The following is a 26,567-nucleotide window of genomic DNA, read 5'->3' as shown; positions in this document are numbered from 1 at the left end:
ATGCGGGCATTGCTAAACTACTTGATATCAGCAGTGGATATATTCATTGATAAACTATTTGCTAAGTGTCAGAATCCCTTTTAGAAGAAGTACGCGATTATCGTCAACATTGATCAACTGGAAGGAGCTAGATGTTGTTGTTGACTATCGGCAGACCACTTGAGAACCAAACTATAGCGGTACTGCGTAATTACGCACTGGATGAATAAAGTACCCAAACTACACCAGGCACAAAAAGAAACTCGTCATTTATAGTCATCTTTGCTGTTCAACAACCTGATAGTTGGGGATTATCCTGAAATACACATTTTGTTAATTGGACTTTGCTTTCTCATTTGACACACAGTTCATGAAAATCGAACAAGAATTGACCAAGATATGCGCCTCCAAAGCCTCAAACCCAAAAATCAAAAGTTGCAATTTCAACGATTTTCAATGGGAACGCATCGTTGTATTGCACACAAGCACCACGGGCCAATCAATAAAGAACACAATGTAACAGGCACAATTGAATCGTTACGAACAGGGTGTCAAATGAGAAAGCAAAGTCCAATTAACAAAATGTATATTTCAGAATAATCCAAAATTATCAGGTTGTTGAACAGCAAAGATGACTACCCAGCAAACACAAAACGTTTTCTACATCATTCGCAAAAGGTTATAAAAGGTTGTCAGAAAACGTTTAAATGTCGGGTTATATAAAGGGTACATTAATGGTATAAAACGTTTTCCTATCATTAAATAACATTTGTTGGTCATTTACTGCACAGCAAATACAAATGTTTTACAGAAATGTTATATAAAGGGTATAAAAACGTTTTAATAACATTCCAAAAACATTTTGAAAACTTGGTACAAATCATTCTAAACAGAATGTTATTTTGGGGTTGAAAAATATTTTGCAAAAATGTTTGCCCAAAATATTTACAATAACGTTTTAAAATGTTTTCACGACCTTTATATAACCCGACATTTAAATGTTATTAAAACGTTTTGTAAAAAGCATTTGAACAACATTTCTGTGTTTGCTGGGTGCAAATATTTTAACATAATGTTATTTAAGTGTTGACAAAATATTTGGCCAAAAATGTTTGCAAAAATAGTTAACAATCAATGACATTTCGAAAACATTTTTAAAATATTGTTGCAGTGTGTTTTCATACAAAACGTTTAAAAACGATTTCATGACCTTTATATAACCCGACAGTTTAATGTTATTAAAACGTTTTTACCTAAACCAAAAGCCAAAATATAACTTATTTAAAACGTTTTTGTGTTTGCTGGGTATAACTGACTAGTTTCTTTTTGTGGCTGGTGTATGATATTAGCAGCAGTAGTTTTGTATAATGCTAAACTACCTGATATCAACAGTACATTATCAAAATGTTGATGTAATGTTTGTCGACACTGGCAAAAAATGAAGAGCAAACAGAGAAAACAACACCAATCAATGAGCAAAATGCTTACACTTGCAAAGAATAAAAACAAATATACTTTGTTATTTCTTAGTGTCTTTATTAGATGACAAAAACGGAGGTTGAGAGGGGAACCACATACGAACCTGTACTATTAAACATACACCCACACTCACACACCCCCACCCCCCACACCTACGCCCACATACATGCTGAATAACAGGGATGGGTATCGAATAAGCCTACTCTTTTAAATGGAAAGATTGAGGTGATGAGGTTAAAGTCCAAATTAAGATTGAGAAATTAGTCTTAAAGATTGAAAATTCAAACTAAATTCCCAAGTAATTTTAGACTTTTCCCTCAACACAATCTGTAAGATTGATTTTTCAATCTTTGGTTTTAAGAGAGTATAACCTTTTTGATATCATTTGTACAATATAATGAAACAAATTCTTACATTTAGATAAAGACTTGATTCATAAACCTGACAACTATTTATTACTTGTGCTTATTTGGAAGTTATTCCCATCCCGCAACGGACTATTCCGTTTAATATCCACACAATCCCTGTGGAAGATTTGGGAACACATTTAGGCAGCTCCATTTGAATTCCATGCACCTTCTGAGAAAGATTCAATCTGAATCTTCCACAGAGGGAGGGTGCGTTTCAAATGGAGCTGTCTAATGTGTTCAATCCATTTAAAATTCATACTCCCCCTGTGGAAGATATTTCATAAATCTTCCACAGGTGTTGTGTGAAATTTAAGTGGAATAGGCCAATCAGTACAATCTTACTATAAATAGGGGAATGTTGTATCTATGTATCTATGTATCTATGTATGTATCACTATAAAGGCTCCGTCAGTTTCGATCTAAATGTCGCCAAATTCATACGGGAGATCGATGAATATACGGGAACGTGTTTAAACTTTATTTGGTTGAAAACGGTCAAGAATTGGCTGCAAAAACAGTGAAAATATGGGTAAAAACGGGTTTTTTGTTATGAAAATCGGTTGTCAGCCTACGCGTCACTGCAGCTGGCCGGCAGCGCGTCGGCGCCTCGTGCGTAATGCGCACTACGCCAATGGGCGCGTAAACGGCGCAGAGCCACGCGACTGCGAGCCAGAGACCAGTGGACATGATAATACGGAAAGAAGGAAAAATAAAGGACAAAAAGGTACATGGACGGGTCACGGTGCACGGGATTATGATAACGGGTGAACACGTCCGCAGACACGCTATGAGAGGACGTAATAAATACGGGAAAAAGATGTTTGTATCAGGAAATGTAAGAAAAAAGAAGCTAAAATAATGAGAACAGAATTAAATAAAAAACATGGAAACGGGAAATCACAAGCAGCAAATAAACAAAGAAGCTAAAGGGAAATGTAAGAAAGAACATATTTAGAAAATAATGGGAACGAGGTTAAATAAATAAATAACATGGAAACGGAAAATCTAAAAAAGAAAGTGTAAGAAGAGACAGGTTTAGAAAAATAAAATGTACCTTTTCAATGATTCTACCTGTTCAGTAATTATTCCTGTTATGGTGAACGCTCCCATCTAGCGGGGACCCGCGCGAAGCGCGGGTATCCCGCTAGTGTATTCAAAAACATTTTGATAACAAAAAATATAATAGGATAATACTCTACATACTATGATACAATTATTCATAACATTTACATATAACAATTTCATCTTATTTTATCAAAATAAAAGACCGTGGTATGCCAATATTATAAATAACACTCAAAGAGTTACAGAAGTAATCAAGGTGGCGGAAGCATTACAATTTGAATTTAGGGTTTTACTGTGACATTTACGATTCCCTTTCTCCGATGAAAGCACCAGATAAAATAACCTTCCTTTTACGCGTTACTAACCTATCAAGGGTCGTGGTAAGTTTGATTGACAGTGACGTCAGACGCAAACTAGTCCCTTTACTTCAGTCTAGGATTATATTATGTTATACTTGCACTGACTGCTCTTTAACTAGTATATCAAACTATTTCAATTTTATTTAAGTTTTTAAGCGAAAACATTTCAATGTCAGACTATTTTAGACTAAGTTAAAATGAGAATGCACGGGGCAATTATTGCTCTATTTTTTCGTTTATTATGATTTTTAGGGGGCGTACCCATGGAAAAAATTAGGGGGTGCCGCCTATGGAAGTAATTCAGCTTTTTTCAGACCCAGTAGATTCATTGCTCTCAACATGCTGAACGTAAAGTGGATTTGAACGCGTACGCATGATACTCAACGCCAATTTTATCAGACCTAAAATACCCGCTATTAAAAGCAAAAAGAGAGTTATCATCGCATTACGACTAAGGCCCCAATTTTCAACGAAAATTCCAAGCAAAGCCCACACAACCGTGGTCCAGAACGTGTAAGTATAGCGAAGATATCTCTCCCAGATGAAATTCTCCAGAAAGAAATACACCAACATGATTGTGCCCAACATGGCAAGTAGAATGGTACTGGTGATATCTTGAGGGACTGAACCTACGTAAGACATGACAGAGCCCAACGCTAGATGAGTTGCAACTGTGATCCAGGTGAAGAATAACATGATGCCATTTTGGATGAGAATTCGGATAGCCCACAGATCACGCCTGAAAAGAGAATACAAACACAGGTATAATGACCATGATGATCCAAAAGAGGAATTTTTATAATTGAACTTATATAGCAAGAGTTAGTGTAAGAATGCCCTATCTGCAATAGCTGCCAGGTGTCATATGTGTACAATATGGAATGCAGATATCATCATATGTATATGGGGCAGCTATTGCAGTTAGGGTCTTCTTCATATCGGTATGTATACAGCACTTTCAAATCTAAATCAATCTTACCTCTTCCCTGATGTTGCAAGGATACTGGGCTATTCCATCTCAAATCCATACACCTCTATGGAAGACATGACTTTTATCTCCCACAAACATGACAAAGATGTGTAAATTTCAAATGGAGGCACCCAGATAACCCCATTTGAATTTCACACTCCCTGCAGTGGAAGATTAAGGGCATGTCTTCCATAAGGGGTGTATGAATTTCAACTGGAATAGTCCATTTTCCTTCTTAAAATAGAAGATTGACAATATTTTATTATCGACCTTTGTCGTCAACCAGGTATATGATGGTTTACCTTTAGCTTGTCAAAAATAATATCTTTGTGAAAAAAGGTAATTTCTTAAGATTGCAATGGTATTTGATACTGATGTCCTTTAAGATCAAAGTTTGTGTAAAAATGAAAAATAGCCGATTATACATATAGGGGCGAAGACACAAAAACGCATCAGGTATTAAAGATGTATGCTGAGACGACGATGAGGTTGTCAAAAAAGATGACAAAATGTTTGTGTCAAGAAAAGATCGAATCCTAGATTCTGAATAATGTGTAGCTTTAACAGGGTTAAGATATTTTTCAATGCCAAAAAGTAATTCCTAAAATACGTTTCATACAAATCAAAGCCACACTTCAAAAGATTTGATGAGGGATTCTTTGAAACCATCCTTGATACTTTTTTTTTAATGTCTAAACTATGCAAGGCATTAACAGCTGCTATCGGTATGATAGCGCTGATGGGTTGGCGCCAAGATAGTTGTTAACCTCCCGTTTGAAGCTCAGCCGATTCTGGTTAGAGATAAGATACTTACTTGTGGCACTGCTGTAGCTCCATCCCGAAGTTATCAACGGAGCGGTGAAGCGATATCAGGGTCAACAAAAATAAGAAGGTACTGATAGCTAAGACAACGAATGCCCCCACCAGCAATCTTTGATCAAAGAGAAATAACCATGTTGTCACCATGACAATGGCTACGCAGTACACCCACAGGACAAATGGCGAGACAACAGGAGGGCTGACAAAGACTGGTCCATACTGATTACGACGACACAAAGAAGTTAACACGTAGATCATCCAAGCCCATTGGAATAGGAAAATGATCGGCCAGATGATGTAAAATGTAAAGGCTGCTGGCTGAAATTCAGTGAATAGGTCACCGTCGTCTCTTGCATAAAGCGAGTCAGTCTGAAATATACCTATATCGATAATGAAAGATGACACAAAGTAAAGCAGTTGAACGTGGTATAAAAACACACACATTGTGGAGATGAAACTGAATTAAACATGGTAAAGTAATTTAAAAGTCAGGGAAAGTATTTAGCAATTTTTCGTGGGTCCAGGCTTTTTATATTCATGTTTATATATTGCATTTTTAGTTGATTTAGTTGACTATAATCTGTAATATCATTATCTTTTTTACATGTTAGTTGTAAAGTTATTATTACTGTAAGGTAATGTAACGTAACGTAACGTAACGTAGTGTAAGAGGGTCGTTCTCTTTTGGCCTTTCGAACGCCTCCTCCATGTCATAATAACAAAACAACTTTTCCAATTTTCACATTCGACATCAATACAATGTAATGTATAACCACTATCTTGGCTTACGTGTATATGTTTATGTTTATTTGTAATATGTATGACATGGAAATAAATTTGATTTGATTTTGGATTTGATTTAAATGCATGGGGAATTTTAATGTGTTGTTAATTCAATTCAAAACATTAAATCAAAATTGCACTATTGTCGTACAATCACAACTAATTTGTGACCAAATTCATTAAGCAAATCGTACATTATGGCTCGTAAATAATTTGATTCGAGCTTGTGTAACCGAAAATATTAGTATGATATTTATAATGGTGGCCAAACACGTTTTGAGAAATTAAATATTGGAGACATTTCAATTGGTGCGACCAATCGTATCTCTGGTCATACCCATACCACGATGTAGGATTCAATGTCTGAACGTCCGATTAATAAAGTTTTCTTCGTATCACTCAAAAGATGAAATTCTCACGTAGCTGGTCATAAAATCACTGTTACTTTTGATTTAAATAATAATAGAATACAACTAATGATTAAAACCATTCTCAACTTATGAGCTTCACTGCAAAAACAATGTTTAGAAAGTGATGGCAAGAATGTGTTTAGAAATGTTATGTTTAGAATATGGATGTCAGATGTTTAGAAATTAAACACCATCACTGACTAATGTTCAGAAATTTGACACATGATGTTTAGCTTCTAAACGTATTAACAGTGATGGCAAAAATTGTGTTTAGAAAGGTGTTTAATCGCTAAACATTGTTTTTGCAGTGCTAGCGATAAGTTACTGAATAACACTAGTATTAAAGCCATTTAAAAACTTAGAAGAAAATAATTACCGAGGTTAAGCTGATCATCTGGAATCCCGGAGTAAGATGCGATAAAAGTGACAACTATCAAAATCAAGAAGGTAAAAATGGCTAAACAGGAGACCAGACATTGGTGCCAAATGTCGTTTGTCTTTGTACCCGATAGCTCCGCCATTTTGCCGTCAACTTTGCTTTAATATACCAAACGGCCTGTGCCTATGTCGACAATATTAATTGTACGTGCACACAGTCAACAGAAAATTAACTGAAGGTTGAAGACAGACAATAAGTTGACCCGCCTGCGACTTTCTCTGTTGACATCGAATTCATCGAAGCATGTAAATAGTTCAAGTTCATCACTGTGTCTGTAATTTAAATTTGTTGGGTGTACTGAATGGGTGGCAAAATGGCAGAGAAATGACCTTACCGGGCCGTGCAGCTAAAAATGGCATAGGGTCGAGTCGCTCACTAACCACTTTTATCTCTTTTTTGACCAATTGAAAGGCTGACAAAATTGTGTAATGAGAGAAACTTTCTAATCGCGATACCAAGGGCAGATCATCCCTCCTCATCCACACAAAATATAATAAAAAGATAAAAACAAATTAAACATTTTACCACCCCTCGTCTCCCCCCCCCCCCCACACACACACGGAATATGAGTTATACAATAGAGTTGCATTTGCCCTGAAATATGTGAGCCAAAATATTTGAGTGCCAAATAACTAAAAAGAAAGAAAGAAAGAAAGAAAGAAAGAAAGAAAGAAAGAAAGAAAGAAAGAAAGAAAGAAAGAAAGAAAGAAAGAAAGAAAGAAAGAAAGGAATTCAAAATGAAGTAAACTCATGTTTGTGGCGCTTTTGTACGACTCTAGAAGGAATCCGCTGTAAATGAACTTGATACCCCCCTATCATTTAAAAGACCTGATTCTGAACGTCTGAATTTGCTTGCACCAAACCCGAGTTATACTTATTTGAATAAAACCAACCATTTTTGTAGCTGCACACTTTTTTACTTACCATGCGTGTAGTGTATGATTGGTATGGCGCTATATTCAAAGGCATAACCCAGGACGGTGCTGCAGTTTGGTATGGATACCTCCTCTTATAACCAAGATAACCCCTATTATAACTCGTGTAATTCAGTCTTCCGGATGGTCGGACTGAAACACTGAAATATTGCGAAGGGGTTGCGCCTTGAGCTGCTGATCTTTGGGTCTATTCAGTGGCGGCACTACGGGGGGAGGGCTGTATATATTTTCTCTCCCCCACACCCCCACCCACCCCCTCAAACACACACACTTTTGAAGCAAAAAACCCAAAATCACACAAATTTCCACTTAAATTTGTAGAACCCCTAAATTCACTTTGCCCCTCCCCTCCCCTCCATTGGCCACCCCACCCCCACCCCAAAATTCCTGGTGCCTAACTCTAACAATGTTTACTTGTAATCTAGCAGTTCGCGGTCTTCCGTTGAACTTCAAGCGGACTCCTAGTTAAAGAAACTATTTCGCCATAATTATATTGTACTTGGCTCATTTCTTAGTGTGCAGTGCAATATGATGAATTGAAATTGAAAAAATAAAAAGAACTTTTTTTTTTTTTTTTTTTTTCCATTTTTATTCACCTGTACTTGGGCCTGGTAGAAAGGAAAAAGAACATACAGACATGGTCCACCAGACCCCATCTTAATTACGGTAACCAAGATAGATGCAAAGATACAATCAGATTATGACAATGAGATTTAAATAATACTGCCCCACCATGACAACAGGACCCAACCAATACCTCTGTTAAAAAATTATTTAAAAAAAAGAGCAAATGCTATGCTACCAAGAGTGATGAAAAAGGCAAGCAGAAAAAGAAGTGGTAGCCCAGCAAAAGCATGAAAACACAAAGGCAACTGTTGGGTCCCCTGCCATGGGTGGGCAGAATCAGCACCATACAACATGCATAATAAGATCAAGCAACTCATGTTGATTACGAATGCATCAAAAAATTAGACCAGGGATTTTCTACACAAAACACAAATCCCCACCCAGCAAACACAAAAACGTTTTTAAAACGTTTTAAATAAGTTATATTTTGGCTTTTGGTTTAGGTAAAAACGTTTTAATAACATTAAAATGTCGGGTTATATAAATGTCATAAAAACGTTTTAAAGCGTTTTGTATGAAAACACAATACAACAATATTTCTAAAATGTTTTCAAAAATGTTATTGTAAACTATTTTTGCAAACATTTTTTGCCAAATATTTTGTCAACACTTAAATAACATTATGTTAAAATATTTTCCCCAGCAAACACAGAAATGTTCTTAAAATGTTTTCTTCAAAACGTTTTAATAACATTTAAATGTCGGGTTATATAAAGGTCATAAAAACGTATTTAAAACGTTATTGCAAATATTTTGGGCAAACATTTTTCCCAAAATATTTTTTTTTTTTTTTTATAACATTCTGTTTAGAATGTTTTGCATCAGGTTGTCAAAAATGTTTTTGGAATGTTATTAAAACGTTTTTATACCCTTTATATAACCCGACATTTAAACGTTTTCTGTAAAACATTTTGTGTTTGTTGGGAGTAGATTATCAAAATATGTTTTTCAATGTTATGAAAATGTTTTATACCCTTAATATACCCTTTATATAACCCGACATTTAAACGTTTTCTGACAACATATTATAACCTTTTGCGAATGATGTCGAAAACGTTTTGTGTTTGCTGGGCAGATACCCCACACACAAACATGCAGGACAAGTGACAAAACAAAACACTGAAAACTTTCCCATATCACAGTGCAAAAAACATGGTCCACAATAGCAAGAAAAAGAAAAAAAAAGAAAATGAAAAAAGGGGTAAAAATATATCAAACACACCATGATAAATGAAAATTGCATTAAAAACCAAGATCAAAGGAAAATTTCTTAAAGTGGTTACCCAGTTTTCCCTTGCTTTCCGCAATTTTATATTCTGTGCCAAATTTAACTTTCACCATGTTCTTGTAAGCTTGAAAACTAGGGTTGACATCTTGAAATTTGCATCTATGAATATAATATTTCAAACGTAAAACAAGAAAGTTGATGGCATTTTTGTGCTCAGATTCTTCAACATCCAAACCAAACATTTTCTGAAAATTTGAGAATCCAAAACACTCACCAGTTTTAGTTTCAATCAAGGCACTCAAGCTATCCCACAAACAAGTAATTTTTTCACATTCACAAAACAAATGTACCAGGGTCTCATCATTTTTTTAACAAAAACAACAAAATGGAGAATCAGTTCTACCAATCTTATGAAGAAATTTATTGGTACAAACAGCTCTATGAAAAACTTTAAAGTAAAATGCTCTCATCTGAGTTTCAATACTGCAAGTAAAGTTGTTATCATGAATTTTATTCCATTCAAGGGGCTATTCCAGAAAATAGATCCACACCCCCTATAGAGGAGTTCGGATATCCGGACTTTTTGTCCAGTCGTGACTGTTGGAAATCCAGACTTTTAAAGTGCCCAAAGGCAAAAAAATCCAGCAGAAAAATAGTTCAAAATCAGAAATCCTCAAATTGAGAGCTCATTTTTTAACATTTCCGTGATTTTTCCTTCATTTGATTGGATTTCCAAGCTTTTTCCAGTAACATTGGCAACTGGAATTCCAGTAGTTTTCAGAAAGCAGACTTGGAAATCCGGACATTTCTTTGATTGAAAATGTACTCCTCTATAGGGGGTGTGCACCTATTTTCTGGAATAGCCCAATATCGTCTTCAAGATTCAAGGCATCAATCCAAAATAGTTCGGTGTTTACAGGACTGTACTTTGCTTTCAAAATATTGTAAGAATATTTGGTAATTTTGCTATTTTCAAACAAAGTAGCAACTATGTTATCAAAAATATTCACCTGAACCGTTTTGGGACTGTAGAACCAATCAATTAAAATACCATTCATAAGAGAGTTGTATTTTCTTCTGTCCTTAATAGAGATATCAAATTCCATAACAAGATCTTCAAATGTTTTCACTAAGTTATGACCTCTATTAAGGTCATTCAGAGTGTAAATACCATGTTCAAACCAATCCTGATAAAAAAAGAACTTCTTAGTTTTAAGACGCACCTTTCGGTTCCACCAAATGGAATTCTGAAGATGATAGTCACAGTACCCTAGGTTCTCTTTTACCTTATCTCTGAACAAATACCAAACCCTGAGGGATTCAGCTAACTGTGAATTTTTTAGCAAAGCAAGAACACAGTTTGGCGCATCAGCTTTCCATAAAACTGTAGTATCATTATGAAATACCTTAAGAACCTGTGTCTCTAAAAGTTTCCAAAAGCTATCATAATTGGGGTCTAATAAGTGTTTTGACCAGACTAATTTCTGAGCTTGTGAAAAAGCCTCAACGTCAATCATACGCAACCCTCCATCACTGTAGTCATTGAATAAATAATTTCTTTTAACCCTGTCATTCCCACCATTCCAAATAAATTTAAAAACAAAGTGTTCAATCTCTTAAAAATGTCTTAGGAATTGTAATACACAGAACCGAAAATAAGTATAAAAGCTGTGGCAGCAAAAGGCTCTTTATCACAGTAATTTTACCAATAAAGACAAACTTCTTGAACGCCAACAATTCAAAATTTGCTGAATTTGAGTCAATTTAGGAATAAAATTTAACTCATACAAAGCATTCACATGTAAAGAAAAATTAACACCAAGTGTTTTAAAGGTATTCTCTTTCCATACAAGACCCTCATTGCTGAGGGGCTTAAATTCACTACCCTTCAACCTACCAATATGAATAGCCTCAGATTTAGACATATTTATCTTGCATCCAGATAACCCAGCAAAAGTCCTAAGAGAATCAAACAAATTTCTAAATGACTCAAAATCCCCATGCAAAAAACAAGTTGTGTCATCAGCCAAAAGACTCAATTTTTTCTTAACATCACCAATCTTAATGCCATTGATATTCTCATTGTTCCTGATTGAAATTGCAAGCACTTCGATAGCGCAAAGAAACAACAGAGGCGAAATCGGACAGCCTTGAAAAATGCCACGTTCCATTGAAATACCTTCGGAGAGAAACCCATTATTACTGACATAACTTCTCCTATTACAATAAAATGTTTTTATCCACTGAATGAAATCTGAGCCAGAATTAAAGGCCTCCAAGACCTGAAACAAATAATCATGCTCAACAGAGTCGAATGCTTTTTCAATATCTAGCAACACTATAGAGCCAGGAATGTCATTTGAGTCACAATAATCAATCAAATCAATAATAGTTCTAACATTATTGCCTATATTCCTCCCTTTCATAAAACCAGTTTGATCATCATGGATAATTTCATGCAAAAAAAGCTTAAGACGGTTAGCCATAAGTTTAGCAATGATTTTATAATCTGTATTAAGAAGCGAAATAGGGCGATGATTTTTCACAAAGAGAGGATCCTTATCTTTTTTTGGAAGTAAGGTAATCACACCATTGCGTTGTGAACTAGACATGAAACCTTGCTCAAAAGAGTAGTGATAACAATTTAAAAGCATGTCGCAAATGTCATTGAAAAAAACAATGTAAAACTCAGCTGGCAGACCATCATAGCCTGGGCTACGATTCATATTCAACGACTTTAAATAAGTTAAAATTTCAGCGTTGGAAATAGGCCTATTCAGCTTATTTTTACTTTCATCCATAAATTGGGGAATATCAAGTTTATCTAAATATGAAAGTATATCATCCTTATTGCTAGGAGAAGATTTGGAAGTGTACAAGGTTTCATAAAAAGAGTGTAATTCATTGAGAATATCTTTCTGATCTGAAATGATGGAGCCGGTAATAAAAAAGAACTTAACTCTTGAGGCCCGTTTCTAGGCCACAATGTAGCCCGCTAGCCTGCATTATTGATCGAGACCACTCCTGCCATATAACTTTATTTTGCATTCTCATACACTTGAGAATGTTCTTGCAATCTTATTGGTTCTTATCCGTGTGATATGACACGATATCATACACTTTACATACTCGTACGCGTTATTTGAACCAATCGGAGGTGCATAGCAACAGCGGGACTGATCGATTCTAAGCCCTAGGTAATTCCTTGTAAAATGTATAATTTAATTTAAAGGGCATTTCGTGATCCACAGCCTCATCCCCCACTTTTCTCAAAAAAGTTGAGATTTTTATATCACTGGAAACCTCTGGCTACATAATGTTTATGTACAAAATATTTCTTGCAGATTAATTCGTTTTGCAAAGATATCGTGAAATTTGAATTTCGTTCTGGTGCACCAGAACGAAATTACAACGCATTGTCTATGGAGCAGTGTAATACACATAATCATGCATAACTCGCAAACGCAAAATCGGAATCAACTGAAATTTTGGGAATAGGCTTTTTTCGTGGATATGTACTGAAAAATGTCATAAAAAGAGGATGCTAGGATCACGAAATCCTCATTTAATTGAAATTTGGTATACTTACTTGAATTGAAGTGTTTAAGAATGAGAATAAAGGTATTGTTTTAGCCGCTGTCGTGCATCTATCGACTCATATAACACGCGACATCATTATTTTTGGCGTTCGCCTCGTTGTTTTAGTTAAAATAAATATTTTGCCCGTCTTATATGAGACGATAGATGCACTCCGTTGGCTAAACAATACCTTTATTCTCTAATTTGAATATCACGCTATACCAGTCACTAATGTACTAGTACTATGCATGGTCATACATGCTTGGGAAAAGAAATCGTGTGCAGCTACAAAAATGGTTGGTTTTATTCAAATGAGTAATTAGAAAATATTCAAATACAACAATTCTTTTCTTAATTTTGACGTTCCGAATCTGCTCTTTTTAATGATATTTTCATTAACAGCAGATTCCTTATAGATTTCGTACAATAGCGCCACAAACATGAGTTTACTTCATTATTTTTAATCACCCTGTAGCAGGCCATGCCGTTTGAGGCGAGCGATCGCTCTCGCTCGCCACTGCTCGCCCAAACTCAATTTCTAGCGAACGAATTTAAATTCGCCAAAGACACTAAATATCGCTCGCTGAGAATCGCCCAAAATTGAATCCAATATCAATTTACATCCAAGTTTCAGCACTTCAGTGTATCCTGTATCCGATCTACCATAATAAGTTAGCCTTAAACCCTGGATACGAAAGAAAGGTTGTGAAGCTTTGTGAACATTGTGTAATATTGTTTCATGTATATGAATAATTTTTCAGACCTAGCGAGTAAAATGTAGTGAGTGATTCGACCACTCGCCTAGCATCATGCTGGCGAGTGATTGACCACTCGCCTTTAAAAGCGAGACGTCAAGGCCTGCTGTAGTGCAGGGCTTCCTGAACATTTTTTCAGTGACCCAAATTCCACAAGAATTCCAAAAATACTACCGTATTTACCGTAACTTAATAGTGGCGTACCGGGCAAAATTCCCAAAGGTGGTACAATTTTCAATTCATCCCGCTGACCAGTCCCAGAATGACTTAACCGGTACTAATGCGGTCAAAATTGGCAACTTAAAGCCATATTATAACATTTGCTGAGGAAGACGCCCTCACTGAATTTTTAAAATTCCTTTTTTTACACGATTAAATTGTACTTTATTGAACCAATGTACCCTGCAAAAATCAAGACTCTATGTGTTGTAGTTTTGTCAAAATCCGAGATTTTGAATAAAACGCCGGATTCGTCGCTTTATTATTACGATGGAATTATTAGTCGAACGCATACACGATGTTCATAACACACAGTACGTACATGGCATGCGGGGCGGTGATATACACAACAAAGGGTCGTACCACAACATGACCGAAGGAGTGGTAATAGTGACAAATTGAAGAAGCTAAAAAATCATCAAAATTCAGATTGTTACATTTTTGTGATTATATTCCCTACTTTCTCTCTTATTATTGCGCAATAGTTATATGTACTGCCCATCTTGTTTAATATCATGTTGCAATACAAGCTAATACACGTACCATATAATTTGTATGTAAGCTTGCGTGCGTGTTTTGTACTTGGGATTTTACGTCGTCACGAAATGTTCTAAAAATAGCATCCTGGATTGTACATCTATACAAAAACAGGCTAGGCAGACTTGAGCTTTGTTCCTAGGACTCAGCCCGGGGACTCGGACACAATTTTGATGCTTGTTGTGGCTCCACGGTATTTATAAACGTAAGTATTAAATTCATTTTATTTATTTATTATATTTTGATGTTTTTCTAGAGGTGGCTATTTCTCTTAGCCTTTGCAAAAATGACAGTATAGGACCATCGGGTGGCATCTATCTATGGTACGCTTTAGGATAAGCAAAATCTACACTTGTTTATAAATAGAGCGCTAAACAGAGAGGATATTTTCATATTCTGCTCTGTTTTTCGCTTTGTTTATATAATAATTATAGCCACAGATTTCATATTCTGCTCTCTATTTTTCCCTCTGTTTTAGCCACGGATTTGTATTATGCTCTATTTCGCTCTGCTTTTGAAATATTGCAACAGATTTCATATTCTGCTCTGTTTTTGAAATATAGCCACTGATTCATATTCTGTTCTATTTCTGAAACAGCATAAAAAACACATCAGAATATGGAAAATCTGTGGCTATATTTTAAAAACAGTAAAAACACAGGAGAAAATTCCAGGGCTAAAATAATATTTATGCCAAAACTGGCTATGTCCAGAATTACCAGTTTTGGGGCCCTCCCCAACCCCTGGGGCTGAAGAAAATTAAATTTTGCCTCAACAGCCCGAAAAGGTTGACCCAATTTTTTTCTCGGTCGTTTTAAAAAGTGAAGAGCAAAAAAAAAAAAAAAAAAAAAAAAGAAAAAAGGGTTTCAAGCGCCTAAAAGCAACACATTTTTTTCAAAAGTGTTGATGCTTAATCTAATTTTCAGCCCTTTTTATTTACCAATTCTTTTTGCCGCCCTTCATTTTGGCCGCCCCTGCTTTTTACCCCGGGGGGCTGGCGCCCCAAAGCCCCCAAAAAAAAAAAAAATACGCGGATGCTGGGCCAGGGCAACATTTGGATAACTCACCGTGAGGAAGACATTTGCAATCAAGTGGGCCAGTTTTGGTTTACGTGCAGTGCATGGCGGAGGAAGCATTAAAATGTTGAGGTGAACAGGTATGTTCCGATTTTACTGAGACCATACAGTTGCGCGCGAAGCAGGCGAAAAAATTTCAACTTTTAGCCCAAAATGGAGTGATGAAGGTGAATTTTGCTATTTGAAGAGCCATTGCGCAAGAAGCGCACAAAATTTTACCCATGTTACCCAAAACATGGGCTAAAAAGGAAAATGCACATTGGGGCCCCAAAATTTTGGTGGCCCTGTGCCCAGGCCCATCTATCCCAATGGTAAATCCGGCCCTGACAACTGGCTATGTCCAGACTAAAAATGTTATGTCCAGTAAAACGTACTTTTTCCCAGCCAAAGGTAGCTATGCCCATCAGGATATGTTACACCCTTCGTACTACAATGGTAGGTGGGGTTTTAACTGCTTGGCAAAAACAGTTTCGGCCAGGTTTTTGCATCTCAAACCAAATTATTAAGTAACAAAAATACTTTTCTGCGTGTTACAATTATAATTACAAATTAAGAAATAAAAGGCATGGGTTTATATTGCTCACTAGTGCATTTAACTGAAATGCGGCATATCATTTTCAAAACTTTTTCATTTTAAGGATAAAGAATATGTTGAATCAATCAATCAATCAATCAGATTTATTTTATTTCCATCAAAAATTACAACAAAATTCAATAATTATAAAAAGTACAACACGATGGAGGAGGTACAACGATAAGCGAAGCCTGTAAATGCTGCACCCCCTGTATAATTAAATTACACAAATTAAAACAGAATTTACAAAAACAAAACGAGGATCTGTAGCCAAAAAATTTAAACACAAATATAATGAATCAATCAATTTAAATATAATATTGTACTATAATCATGAGTATTTAACATTAACATATAGCAAATTACAAACACTGATATAAAGCATAAAAGCAATGATAAACAACTTTGAGATGACATATTAAGTGGAGGCAATGATTTAATAGAATGATTAACAGAAATATCACACTATAATAATGAAGCAAAACATGCTTGGATCTACTTGTCATTCAGTAAGGCATGTACTCCTCTCTTAAAGAGAGAAATGTTGGTAGCCTGTCTAATCTCCTAAGGTATTTGATTCCAAATTTTTGGACCATTTGAGACAACAGTACTTGTTTTGTGCAGTTGGTAATTATGCTTATTTCTAGTATTATAACTGTGAATATCCTTAAGACTCTTAAACATAGCATCAAATGATTTTGGTAACATACCTTGGGTATACTTATACATAAAATAGACAACTCTTTCTTGTACATATCAAATATATCAAGAACATTGTATTTATCAAAAGTGGTCTTGAATGGCTTAAATACGGACTATGAGATATTATTCTTAAAGCTCTTTTTGTAGCTTAAATAATTTGTTCAGATATGCCTTGTTTGCATTTCCCCAAAGTAAAATACCGTAATTAAAATAGGGTACAACTAGTGAACCGTAAAGGTTATACAAAGTTTGTTCGGGTAAATAATGCTTCACCTTGTTCAAAACGCCAATATTTCGAGAAGACACATTACAAATATTAACAATCTGTTTCTTCCAAGAAAGATTTTCATCAATAGTTAGACCCAGGAATTTGGCTTCTTTAACACGAGCCAGTTTACAACCATCTAAAGATATTACAATATTATTGTCATTGATTTCCTTGGTTTTGGACACAGTACCTAAAAACATGAGATTTGTCTTTTTTGCATTGAGTGAAAGTTTGTTAGCTTTGAACCAGTTAATTACCTCCCTCAGCTCATTATTAATTACATTACAGAGTTCATTAATATTTTCATGTGAGTAGAAAACAGTGGTATCATCAGCGAATAAAATAAATGATAGTAATTCAGATGTGTGAGCGATGTCATTCATATAGATGATGAAAAGCAGAGGACCCAATATTGATCCTTGTGGAACGCCACATAAAATCGGTTCATAAGATGAGACTTCTGAATTGTATGACACATATTGTTTTCTCTCAGAAAGATAATTTGAAAACCATTGAGATGTTACTCCTCTAAAACCGTAGTGTTCCAGTTTGCTTATCAAAATATTATGATTTATGGTGTCAAATGCTTTTGACAGGTCCATAAAAATACCAGCTGTGTGTTTCTTTTCACTACTTGCATTTTCAATGTCACATACAAAATCCAAAACTGCCATATATGTGGAATGGTTGCTTCTAAAGCCATACTGCTTATCATACAAAACATTGAATTTATTTAAAAAATCAATACATCTATTATACACAATCCGTTCAAGTAATTTAGAAAAACATGGTAACACTGAAACTGGTCTGTAGTTACCAAACATTTCAGGGTTGTCTTTTTTGTATATTGGAACTACCTTTGCCATTTTTAAATCATCTGGCACAACACCTGTGTTTAAAGAGAGATTCATTGAAAGTTGTGTGTTACTGTTTATGAGCGTTGTGTATTACCTTTTGATATTTGACTGACTATAATTATGTGAGTGTTTGCCATTGTTTGCAATTTCTTTTTTTATGCCGGTTAAAACCAGTTTTTGCCACTTTGCCGGTAAAAAAAGAACCCTGGTAGTTGGTGATAATAATCAATTCAATGCAACACTCTGAAAAATATCACTGATGCCTGTTATGTCCAGTTTGTCACTATTAGTCTTGCTATAATTTTATGCCTGAAATACAGCAGCATTTTAAAATCTGTGGCTATATCTTAAAAAACAGAGCGAAAAACAGAGCAGAATGTGAAATATCTGGCTATAAAACAGCGAAAAACAAAGCAGAATATGAAATCTATGGCAATATTTCAAAAACAGGTCCAAAAATAGAGCAGAATAACTGCTCTGTTTTTCGCTCTGTTTATAAAATATAGCCAAAGACTTCATATGCTGCTTTGTTTGTTGCTCTGGTTTTTGAAATACAGCCACAAATTTCATATTCTGCTCTGTTTTTCGCTTTATATCTATGGCACGATTTAGGATAAGAAAAATCTGAGATAAATAGAGCGCTAAACAGAGAGGATGCTTTCATATTCTGCTCTAATTTTCGCTCTCTTTATAAAATATAGCCACGGATTTCACATTCTGCTCTGTTTTTCCCTCTGTTTTTAAAATGTAGCCATGGATTTATACTCTGCTCTATTTTTCGCTCTGCTTTTGAAATAATAGTCATAGATTTCATATTCTGCTCTGTTTTTCAATATGTTTTTGAAATATTGCCACAGATTTCATATTCTGCTCTGTTTTCGCTGTTTTTAAGATATAGCCACAGATTTTGAAATAATAGTCATAGATTTCATATTCTGCTCTGTTTTTCAATATGTTTTTGAAATATTGCCACAGATTTCATATTCTGCTCTGTTTTCGCTGTTTTTAAGATATAGCCACAGATTTTGAAATAATAGTCATAGATTTCATATTCTGCTCTGTTTTTCGATATGTTTTTGAAAAATTGCCACAGATTTCATATTCTGCTCTGTTTTCGCTGTTTTTAAGATATAGCCACAGATTTTAATATGCTGCTGTGTTTCAGGCACAAAATTGTGGTAAGACTACTAGTGACAAACGGATTTTTTTCATTGAATTGGTACCATTGTAGTACGAAGAGTGTAACATTATCACGATCCCGGGATCACGATGGACATAGCTACTTTTGGCTGGGAAAAGTACGTGTAACTGGATATAAGTTTTGGTCTGGTCACAGCCATTGTGGTATAATAAACTGGACATAGTCAGTTTTGGCATAAACAGATAAATATTATTTAAGCCCTCGAATATTCTCCTGTGTTTTCACTCTGGTTTTAAAATACAGCCACAGATTTTCATATTCTGCTCTGTTTTTTTGCTCTGTTTCAAAACAGAGCAAACAATAATCTAATCATAAATCGTACCGTATATCTTCAAGGTATGATATAAAGGATATTACTCTGGGGTTATTTAAATCCCAGAGTAATCACCCGTATTCGGAACTGTAAGGGTCTAAGCTTCATATAATTTATATTATTAATATTCGATGATGTGTTGTCAAAATTGACCCAAGTCCATTAAGTCTTGCCCTCAGCCCCCACTCACCCCAACACACCCCACGTCGAGATCGAGCCTTCTACCTTTCACATACATTATATTACTATCTAGGCTATGTTGGCATACACGTCATATACCCCCGCACCCCTTTCCCACATACACCCCCACCCCCCCGACACCCCTACGTACCCCATATCACATCACAACAAATTACTCCTTTCATCTTTCTTTATTCGTTTGTTTTGTATATATTTTACAGACAGGATTGAGGAAAGCATGCAACGCACAATGATAATTTGGTTTTTCATCACTTTTTACCTGTGTGGAATTTCCCGGGCCATTGACCCCTTTTGCGACAATGGATGTATTGGATTTTCCCCATCATCAAGCGAGGCATTGCGATCCTGGTTGAAGGAAGACATCCCTCATGACGAAATACTAGTTCGAGTAGATTTAAATATAATTTCTCAAGCATGCGGTTATATTCTTGACACGAGGGGTTTCTTTAAACAGACTCGACAAACTGAATGGGTACTTGCTAAAGATAGCAAAGCAGTTTTTCTTATGAGCCTTCCTGGCTTACTGGAGATGATATCAGTTAGAATCTTCCCGTCTCTTGTGAAGAATTTTTATGTTGATATGGTTCAACTATCACCGGATTGCACATGCAGCTGCACTACAGAAGACATTCTCAAATTATATTCTAAAGAAATTGAGTCTTTACTACAGACAGAACATGGGAACTTCCAGTTTGTTTGCTCAAAAAATGAAAGCTTAACATGTTGGTCTGACGAAACCACTGACGGTGTTCAGCATCAGACATTTGACATTCTGGAACAAATCATACATATCTTTGGATATGTGTACGGTATTGTTATATTACCCATGGTTCTCATGTATAAGATCTACTCTCAGAAGGGTACCTTTGTTAATGAAGATGGCGAAGAATGCCTTCGGTATGATATTCACCCACTTCCAGTTGGCGTTCGCTACTGGGCGCTCTATTGGAGACCTTCCATCGAAGGTATTCGCATCTTGGTCTACATCATACGCGTTTTAGCCTTTTTATACATTTGTGGTTTATTTTCATTACTACGACCTACGTCAGAATATAATTCCTCCGTTGGTGTGATTATTTATGGGGATTTCTGGAATGACATGCTTGGAGTCTCGTCTGTTATGTATCTTCTGTCACTTCTTGGCTCTGTTCTGGTCATAGCTACCTATTCAACAGTGAGATCGTACTTAGAATCTTCGAATGAACCAACTGAAACTGAAAACCAAAATAATCATCACGACGAACACGAAGGAGACACAAATTCTATCCATTCGCAAGAAGTTTTTTCTATCCTTGGCAATTTAACAACTGAACAAACCGACGTCCTAAGCCAGAATAACGAAATACTCGATATCGAACATGTAGAAGGGTTATCAGAAGTTATTGCTCATTCATGTCCACCTGAAGAACAGATATCATTACAAGCACAGGAAACTGCTCGCCAATATAACCCCCAGAACCAGTTCAATAATACCGAAGTACATACAGAAGACAGAATTTCAGTAAATTCACAGGAACAAATTCTTAATTCATCAAACAATGACAGAGAGCTTCCCAATTGCCGTAAAACGGGATTGGTCGTAGATACAGATATAACACAATTCGTTAAAGGATATGTCCAGTGGTTTTGTCACGTTCCGAACAGGGATAACTTTCTCAAGTTAATAGGAAGTCCACCTTTTATTGAAATATCCAAGTTGAAACAAATTAGATCCATATTTCAATATGTCATGTTTGTAACATTTAGCATTATCATTTACCAACCACTGACATCCTTCGCTAGTTGGGTTCTTTATTGTTCACATAAAAACTGCAAAAATATTCTTTCTCGTTATCAACTAGGCAAAATCATGATGATATCATTATTCGTTTTCAATACCATTGTCGCTATGCGATTAACCTTACTTCTTAAAGCCAACGAATGGGCAATTGTAGTAGTCCTTTTTGAGGTATTTTACCCCATGTTCCCACTTATTACGATAATCAAGCATTGGCGTTCGATCAAAACGGGGAAGTCGCAAAATCCTGAAACATTACATAATTTCAACCAGGTTGTAACTGTAATTCGTATTATTTTGCTCTGGCTACCATCAGTGGCAAACAGTTTTAATGTCCTAGTTCTGAGTCCTGTTTGGTTATTTATTGTCCTAATATTATATCAGAAATAGTTATCACTTACTACATACTTGTAGTTGCTGTGATCTATGTTATTGTAAAGGCAGTCTCCGGTTTTCATGATAAATATTTACGATTCTTTCGACTCGTGGTAAAAATCACCCAAAAGGAGCAAAAATTAATTCAAGAGAGAGTTCCGATTTCAGACGCATTTGACGAAAGTTCACATGCCCAGACTTCGTCAATAAACGGCAGCAGACCTAGTGCAGATATGGTTCGCTCTCACAATTCCCTTACAGATGAGAATGCGGGTCCAAATGAATTAACACCGGACTACCAACAAACTCAGATGGGTCCATGTCAAACAATAGATGTCCCGTACATAAAGTCGCGAATATTTTGGGTCTTAGTGAAGAGGTACAAGCCTCTTCCCAAGTCCATTATTTTCATGTTTCTGAAGATAATCATTCCCTCTGCTTTGCTTATTATCGGTTATGCGATATTGAAACACGTTGGAGAATTGCATTCAGTCGACAAGGTACACCAAATTGCTGGTATGATTTTGATTTCATTTGTCACACCAATATTTAACATGATTTTTAATTCAAGTGAATCAGAAAAACGACGCAAAGAGATTCTTGAATATAAAGTGGGTAGTGATATCAGGCAATTGCTGCAAAATTCAGAATCAAGGCTCCAGGTAACCTGTGAAGTTGTTTGAAATATTAAAGTATAAAATGAAGAGAGCATTTGTGATGAGCACTAATAGGCCAAACTTCTACTGATATCCGTAAGGATTACTTAATAACAGCCTACAGGGTAGTTTGTCAGGTACATGTTGTCCTTAACACTCGGATGGCGAATAACTATTGGAAGGACTGGTTGGAAAATATCGTCACAAACCGCAGTTAACCCCAAAACTCCGGGAAATAAATGGGAGTAAATTAACGATTTCAACTTTGTTTAAAAAAGTTTTTATCGTTGTATATAAAAATTATAATTTCGTGTAATGGTATACATGAAACAACTACAAGTTGTATCAAAATGATTGGTACTCATCAGTTTTCATTGATAATAGATGAGTTTGACACATCAAACTTCAAGATCTAAATAATTTGTAGACTTATTGTAAAAAATATTCTGGACATTTCGAGTATCTAATGTTGAATTTGAAAGAGGCAGACTTTTTCAATAAACATCCAAATTGATAGGTACCAATCATTTTGATATACAGCCTAAAACATTATGTGGTATTGTATATTTGTATGATTTTGCTTATCACGTCTAATAACGTCACGTCTATGTGTAGTGTACATTGGTCATTTGTAGACATGAAATTAGCAAGTCACAATCACTATCACCAATTCACCATTTGGCCTGAGAAAGTACCTTCGTAGGATGTGAAACGTCTGATTGTTAAAAACGTGGGTTTCCAACAAAGGTTTGGAAGAAAAGGTTTGGCAATTGAATATATGAATACAAAACCCACCCAAGTCCATACTTTGGCCAAATTGAGTTAAGCATGGGAAATTGTTGCTATACATAGGCCTGTCATATGTATGAAAGAACAACTCAAATCCAGGATTTGAGTCTTGTAACACATTGATTGAAATCCAGTATGTATAAAAGTCCACTTGTAACACATTCATTGCTGGAGAGTGACTTTTGAAAAATGAAATGGGTTTAATCAAGGAAAGTGTGTGGTTTATATTACATGGCAGTATGCTTATCAACATTATACATAACTGTGTGCTTTATTTTGTATTATCTTACTAGTGGTAATATCATTCGAACATTGTTGTCTTTGTATGATTCAAAAAAACCACCCAAGTCCAGCATTTAAAATGATCCCCACGAAGTCCCTGAAATGCTAATCGTCATACCTAATACAGTTTGACCCACTCATTTGCACGTAAAACTTAATCATATTGACCAGGTACATCTAACTGAAGGAATAAAAATGATACACAGGTTTTTTTCTCAAAATCACTTCCCATGGACTTGGGTGGGTTTTGTATTCATGTATTCAATTGTTTTATGTATGCAGAACTATAATTTCGTGTATCGTATTCACATCTATGATCTTACTGTTATGCTGTGATGTTTGGTCATTGTAAAGAAGTGAGGAGATCGAGGTAACCGCCAAATGAAAGTGTCTTCCCTGGGTCAGCTACCATTTGCAAATGTGAAGCGTCTAGTTAATACTTAAAATTGACGGCTTGAAAAATTAGAAAGAAAAGGAAAGTAGTTTACAAAATATCCAGACAACTCTTTATAGAATTTAGGGCTAATTGATTGTGTTATAATAGAACTAGATTACGGTGTCTAAACTTATCATTAGGATTACATATAAGGATTATATATATTTTAGATGAACTTACATCCTATTTCAAAACTATGTACTCTGGGAATAAAGATAATAATGTTGTTATCATATCTATATCGCTACAGTGGTCACCATTAATTAAAGCAATTGTTTGAGACAGTGAACGTATTTTCTAAGCTTTTCTATGTGTATATTTTAATGTTATTCTGTGAAATTATAAAAAAATATATTAAGGGTAGACGAGGTATTGTTGGTCGAAGCAACCTAAAAATCGATTTTCATTATCTAGATCAATATATTATTGAAAAATAACACCTTGATGTTTTGCAAAAGTTCATTCTGCAAATCATATACTTTGCAAACTTGCTTAATGTATTGTTGTTAATGAGTTATGTACGTTTTACAAAAGTGTTGTTGGTTCAGCCCTCTTTACAACATAACTCAAGAACCACAGGACCTACAAAAGTATATCTGTGATATTTTAATTCTTCTACACACTCGCTATGAATTGAGCAATACAGTTTTTGCCAAAGCTCACTACCATTCGTAAGATGCTGTGAACTACCAAATCACAACAGTTAAAAATAATTAATAACCTTAAGCATTTGTATCATACATTGTATACGTATAATTGTATAACATTGTATGTAATTTCCATACGACGGTTGTACAACCATAATATAGCTTCAGGGTTTTCACCACCTACCATCATTTTGTTCATTTGTTGTTTTCGGTTTATATTCCAACAAACGCATAAATGTTTTTTGGGGTTTTTCGGGGGGGGTCAAAATTGGTCAAAACAAAATATTTAAATATCATGACAACGTTTAAAAACGTTTGTATGATATGAAAAGACTACAAAATCGTCTATTATATTGATTTTCAGATATAGCCAAACAAAGACAATAATTTCTTTTGTTGCATATTGTTTTGGAAACACTTCAACTGTTCACATCTTTGACCTATATATATTGTTCAATTTCAATGGGGTTTTCTGCAAAATGTAGCTTTGTAAAGGCTATATACACTCATTTCAACTGCAATCAGACTTCAGACTGATTTTGCTTGATGATCACACCACATATTGCAATACAATTTATAAAGACTGTTAACGTTTGAATAACAAATTAACAATACTTGAATATGGTTTGAAAATGTTCTTACTTATTGTCGAATTGTCTTAAACCCAGTGATAATAAATGAAGCGTGTTAAAACGTTTAAGTTGTCATTTATTTCTCGAAATAAGTTTTTCTGGAGAGATAGCGAGGGACTATATTGGTGGAATATCGTGGATCATCATATGTATCAGAATACACTAGCGTGAATGTGTTTGCGTAATTCTGCGTCTTTGATGTATAACTTAACTACATAATTTATGATACCAGAAACCCGATAAGGAAAATGAGTAAAACAATGCTTGATACATGTAAGGTCGATGTTGAAAGCATATCCCAAAACACTGACTTCCAAAGAGAAGGAACGATACCCAATTTTCATATTTTGCTAAATGGACGAAAAAGACAGGATTTCAGTATATTGACAGGAACAAGTTCTCAATTTGTCAAACAATGATGACGATATGAGCTTCCTAATTGCCGTAAAACGGGATTTGTCATTGACACAGATATAACACGCCTCGTAAAAGGATACGTCCAGTGGTTTTGTTAAGTTCCGAACAGGGATGACTTTCTGAAATCCTTGGGAAATCGTCCTTTTAGTGAAATGCCAAAGTTCATCAATAAACGTCAGCAGACCTAGAGCAGATGATAGATTGCAGCGAATGATACTACAGATGAAAATGCGAGTCCAAATGACATAACACAGCTAGGTTACCAACAGACTCAGATGAGTCCATGTGAAACAGTAAATGTCCCGTACGTAAAGTCGCGAATATTTTGGGTCTTAAGTACAAGCCTCTTCCCAAATCCATTATTGTCATGCTTCTAAAGATAACCACCCCCTTTGCTTTACTTATTATTGGTATGCGATATTGAAACACGTTGACGAATTGCATTCGGTCGACAAGGTGCACCAAATTGCTCGTTTGTCACACCAATATTTAACATGATTTTTAATTCAAGTGAATCAGAAAAACGACGCAAAGAGATTCTTGAATATAAAGTGGGTAGTGATATCAGGCAATTACTGCAAAATTCAGAATCAAAGTTTGAGTTGATCAGTGGAATTGTTTGAAATATAAATGTAGGGCGTTCGGGAGGGCGTTACACAATTTAAAAGGTCGCCTTTGTATTTGACCCACAAAACGCTAATAAAACATTACAAAAATGCTACATTATTTTATCATTTTGTGTCCGCGGTTCCTATGTCAAAACCATTGATC

At 35.3% G+C, this 26,567-nt stretch overlaps 2 protein-coding genes across 2 annotated transcripts; one reads left to right on the top strand and one right to left on the bottom strand.

Moving 5' to 3' along the window:
• Positions 1–3,022: 3,022 nt before the first annotated feature.
• On the bottom strand, positions 3,023–6,862 carry LOC140164446 (uncharacterized). Its single transcript, XM_072187728.1, has 3 exons — positions 6,651–6,862; positions 5,077–5,461; positions 3,023–4,031 (listed from the first exon to the last, which is right to left on the bottom strand). The coding sequence occupies exons 1-3, from the start codon at positions 6,793–6,795 to the stop codon at positions 3,593–3,595; spliced, it is 969 nt and encodes a 322-aa protein (XP_072043829.1). The 5' UTR covers positions 6,796–6,862; the 3' UTR covers positions 3,023–3,592.
• Positions 6,863–14,784: 7,922 nt separating this feature from the next.
• On the top strand, positions 14,785–24,978 carry LOC140164445 (uncharacterized). Its single transcript, XM_072187727.1, has 2 exons — positions 14,785–14,798; positions 19,986–24,978. Exon 2 carries the CDS (start codon positions 20,003–20,005, stop codon positions 21,950–21,952), a length of 1,950 nt encoding a protein of 649 aa, XP_072043828.1. The 5' UTR covers positions 14,785–14,798; positions 19,986–20,002; the 3' UTR covers positions 21,953–24,978.
• Positions 24,979–26,567: the final 1,589 nt, after the last annotated feature.

The sequence above is a fragment of the Amphiura filiformis genome, chromosome 11, assembly GCF_039555335.1.
Source record: "Amphiura filiformis chromosome 11, Afil_fr2py, whole genome shotgun sequence".
Classification (NCBI taxonomy): Eukaryota; Metazoa; Echinodermata; class Ophiuroidea; order Amphilepidida; family Amphiuridae; genus Amphiura; species Amphiura filiformis.
This window is presented reverse-complemented; position numbering and strand designations above follow the sequence as displayed.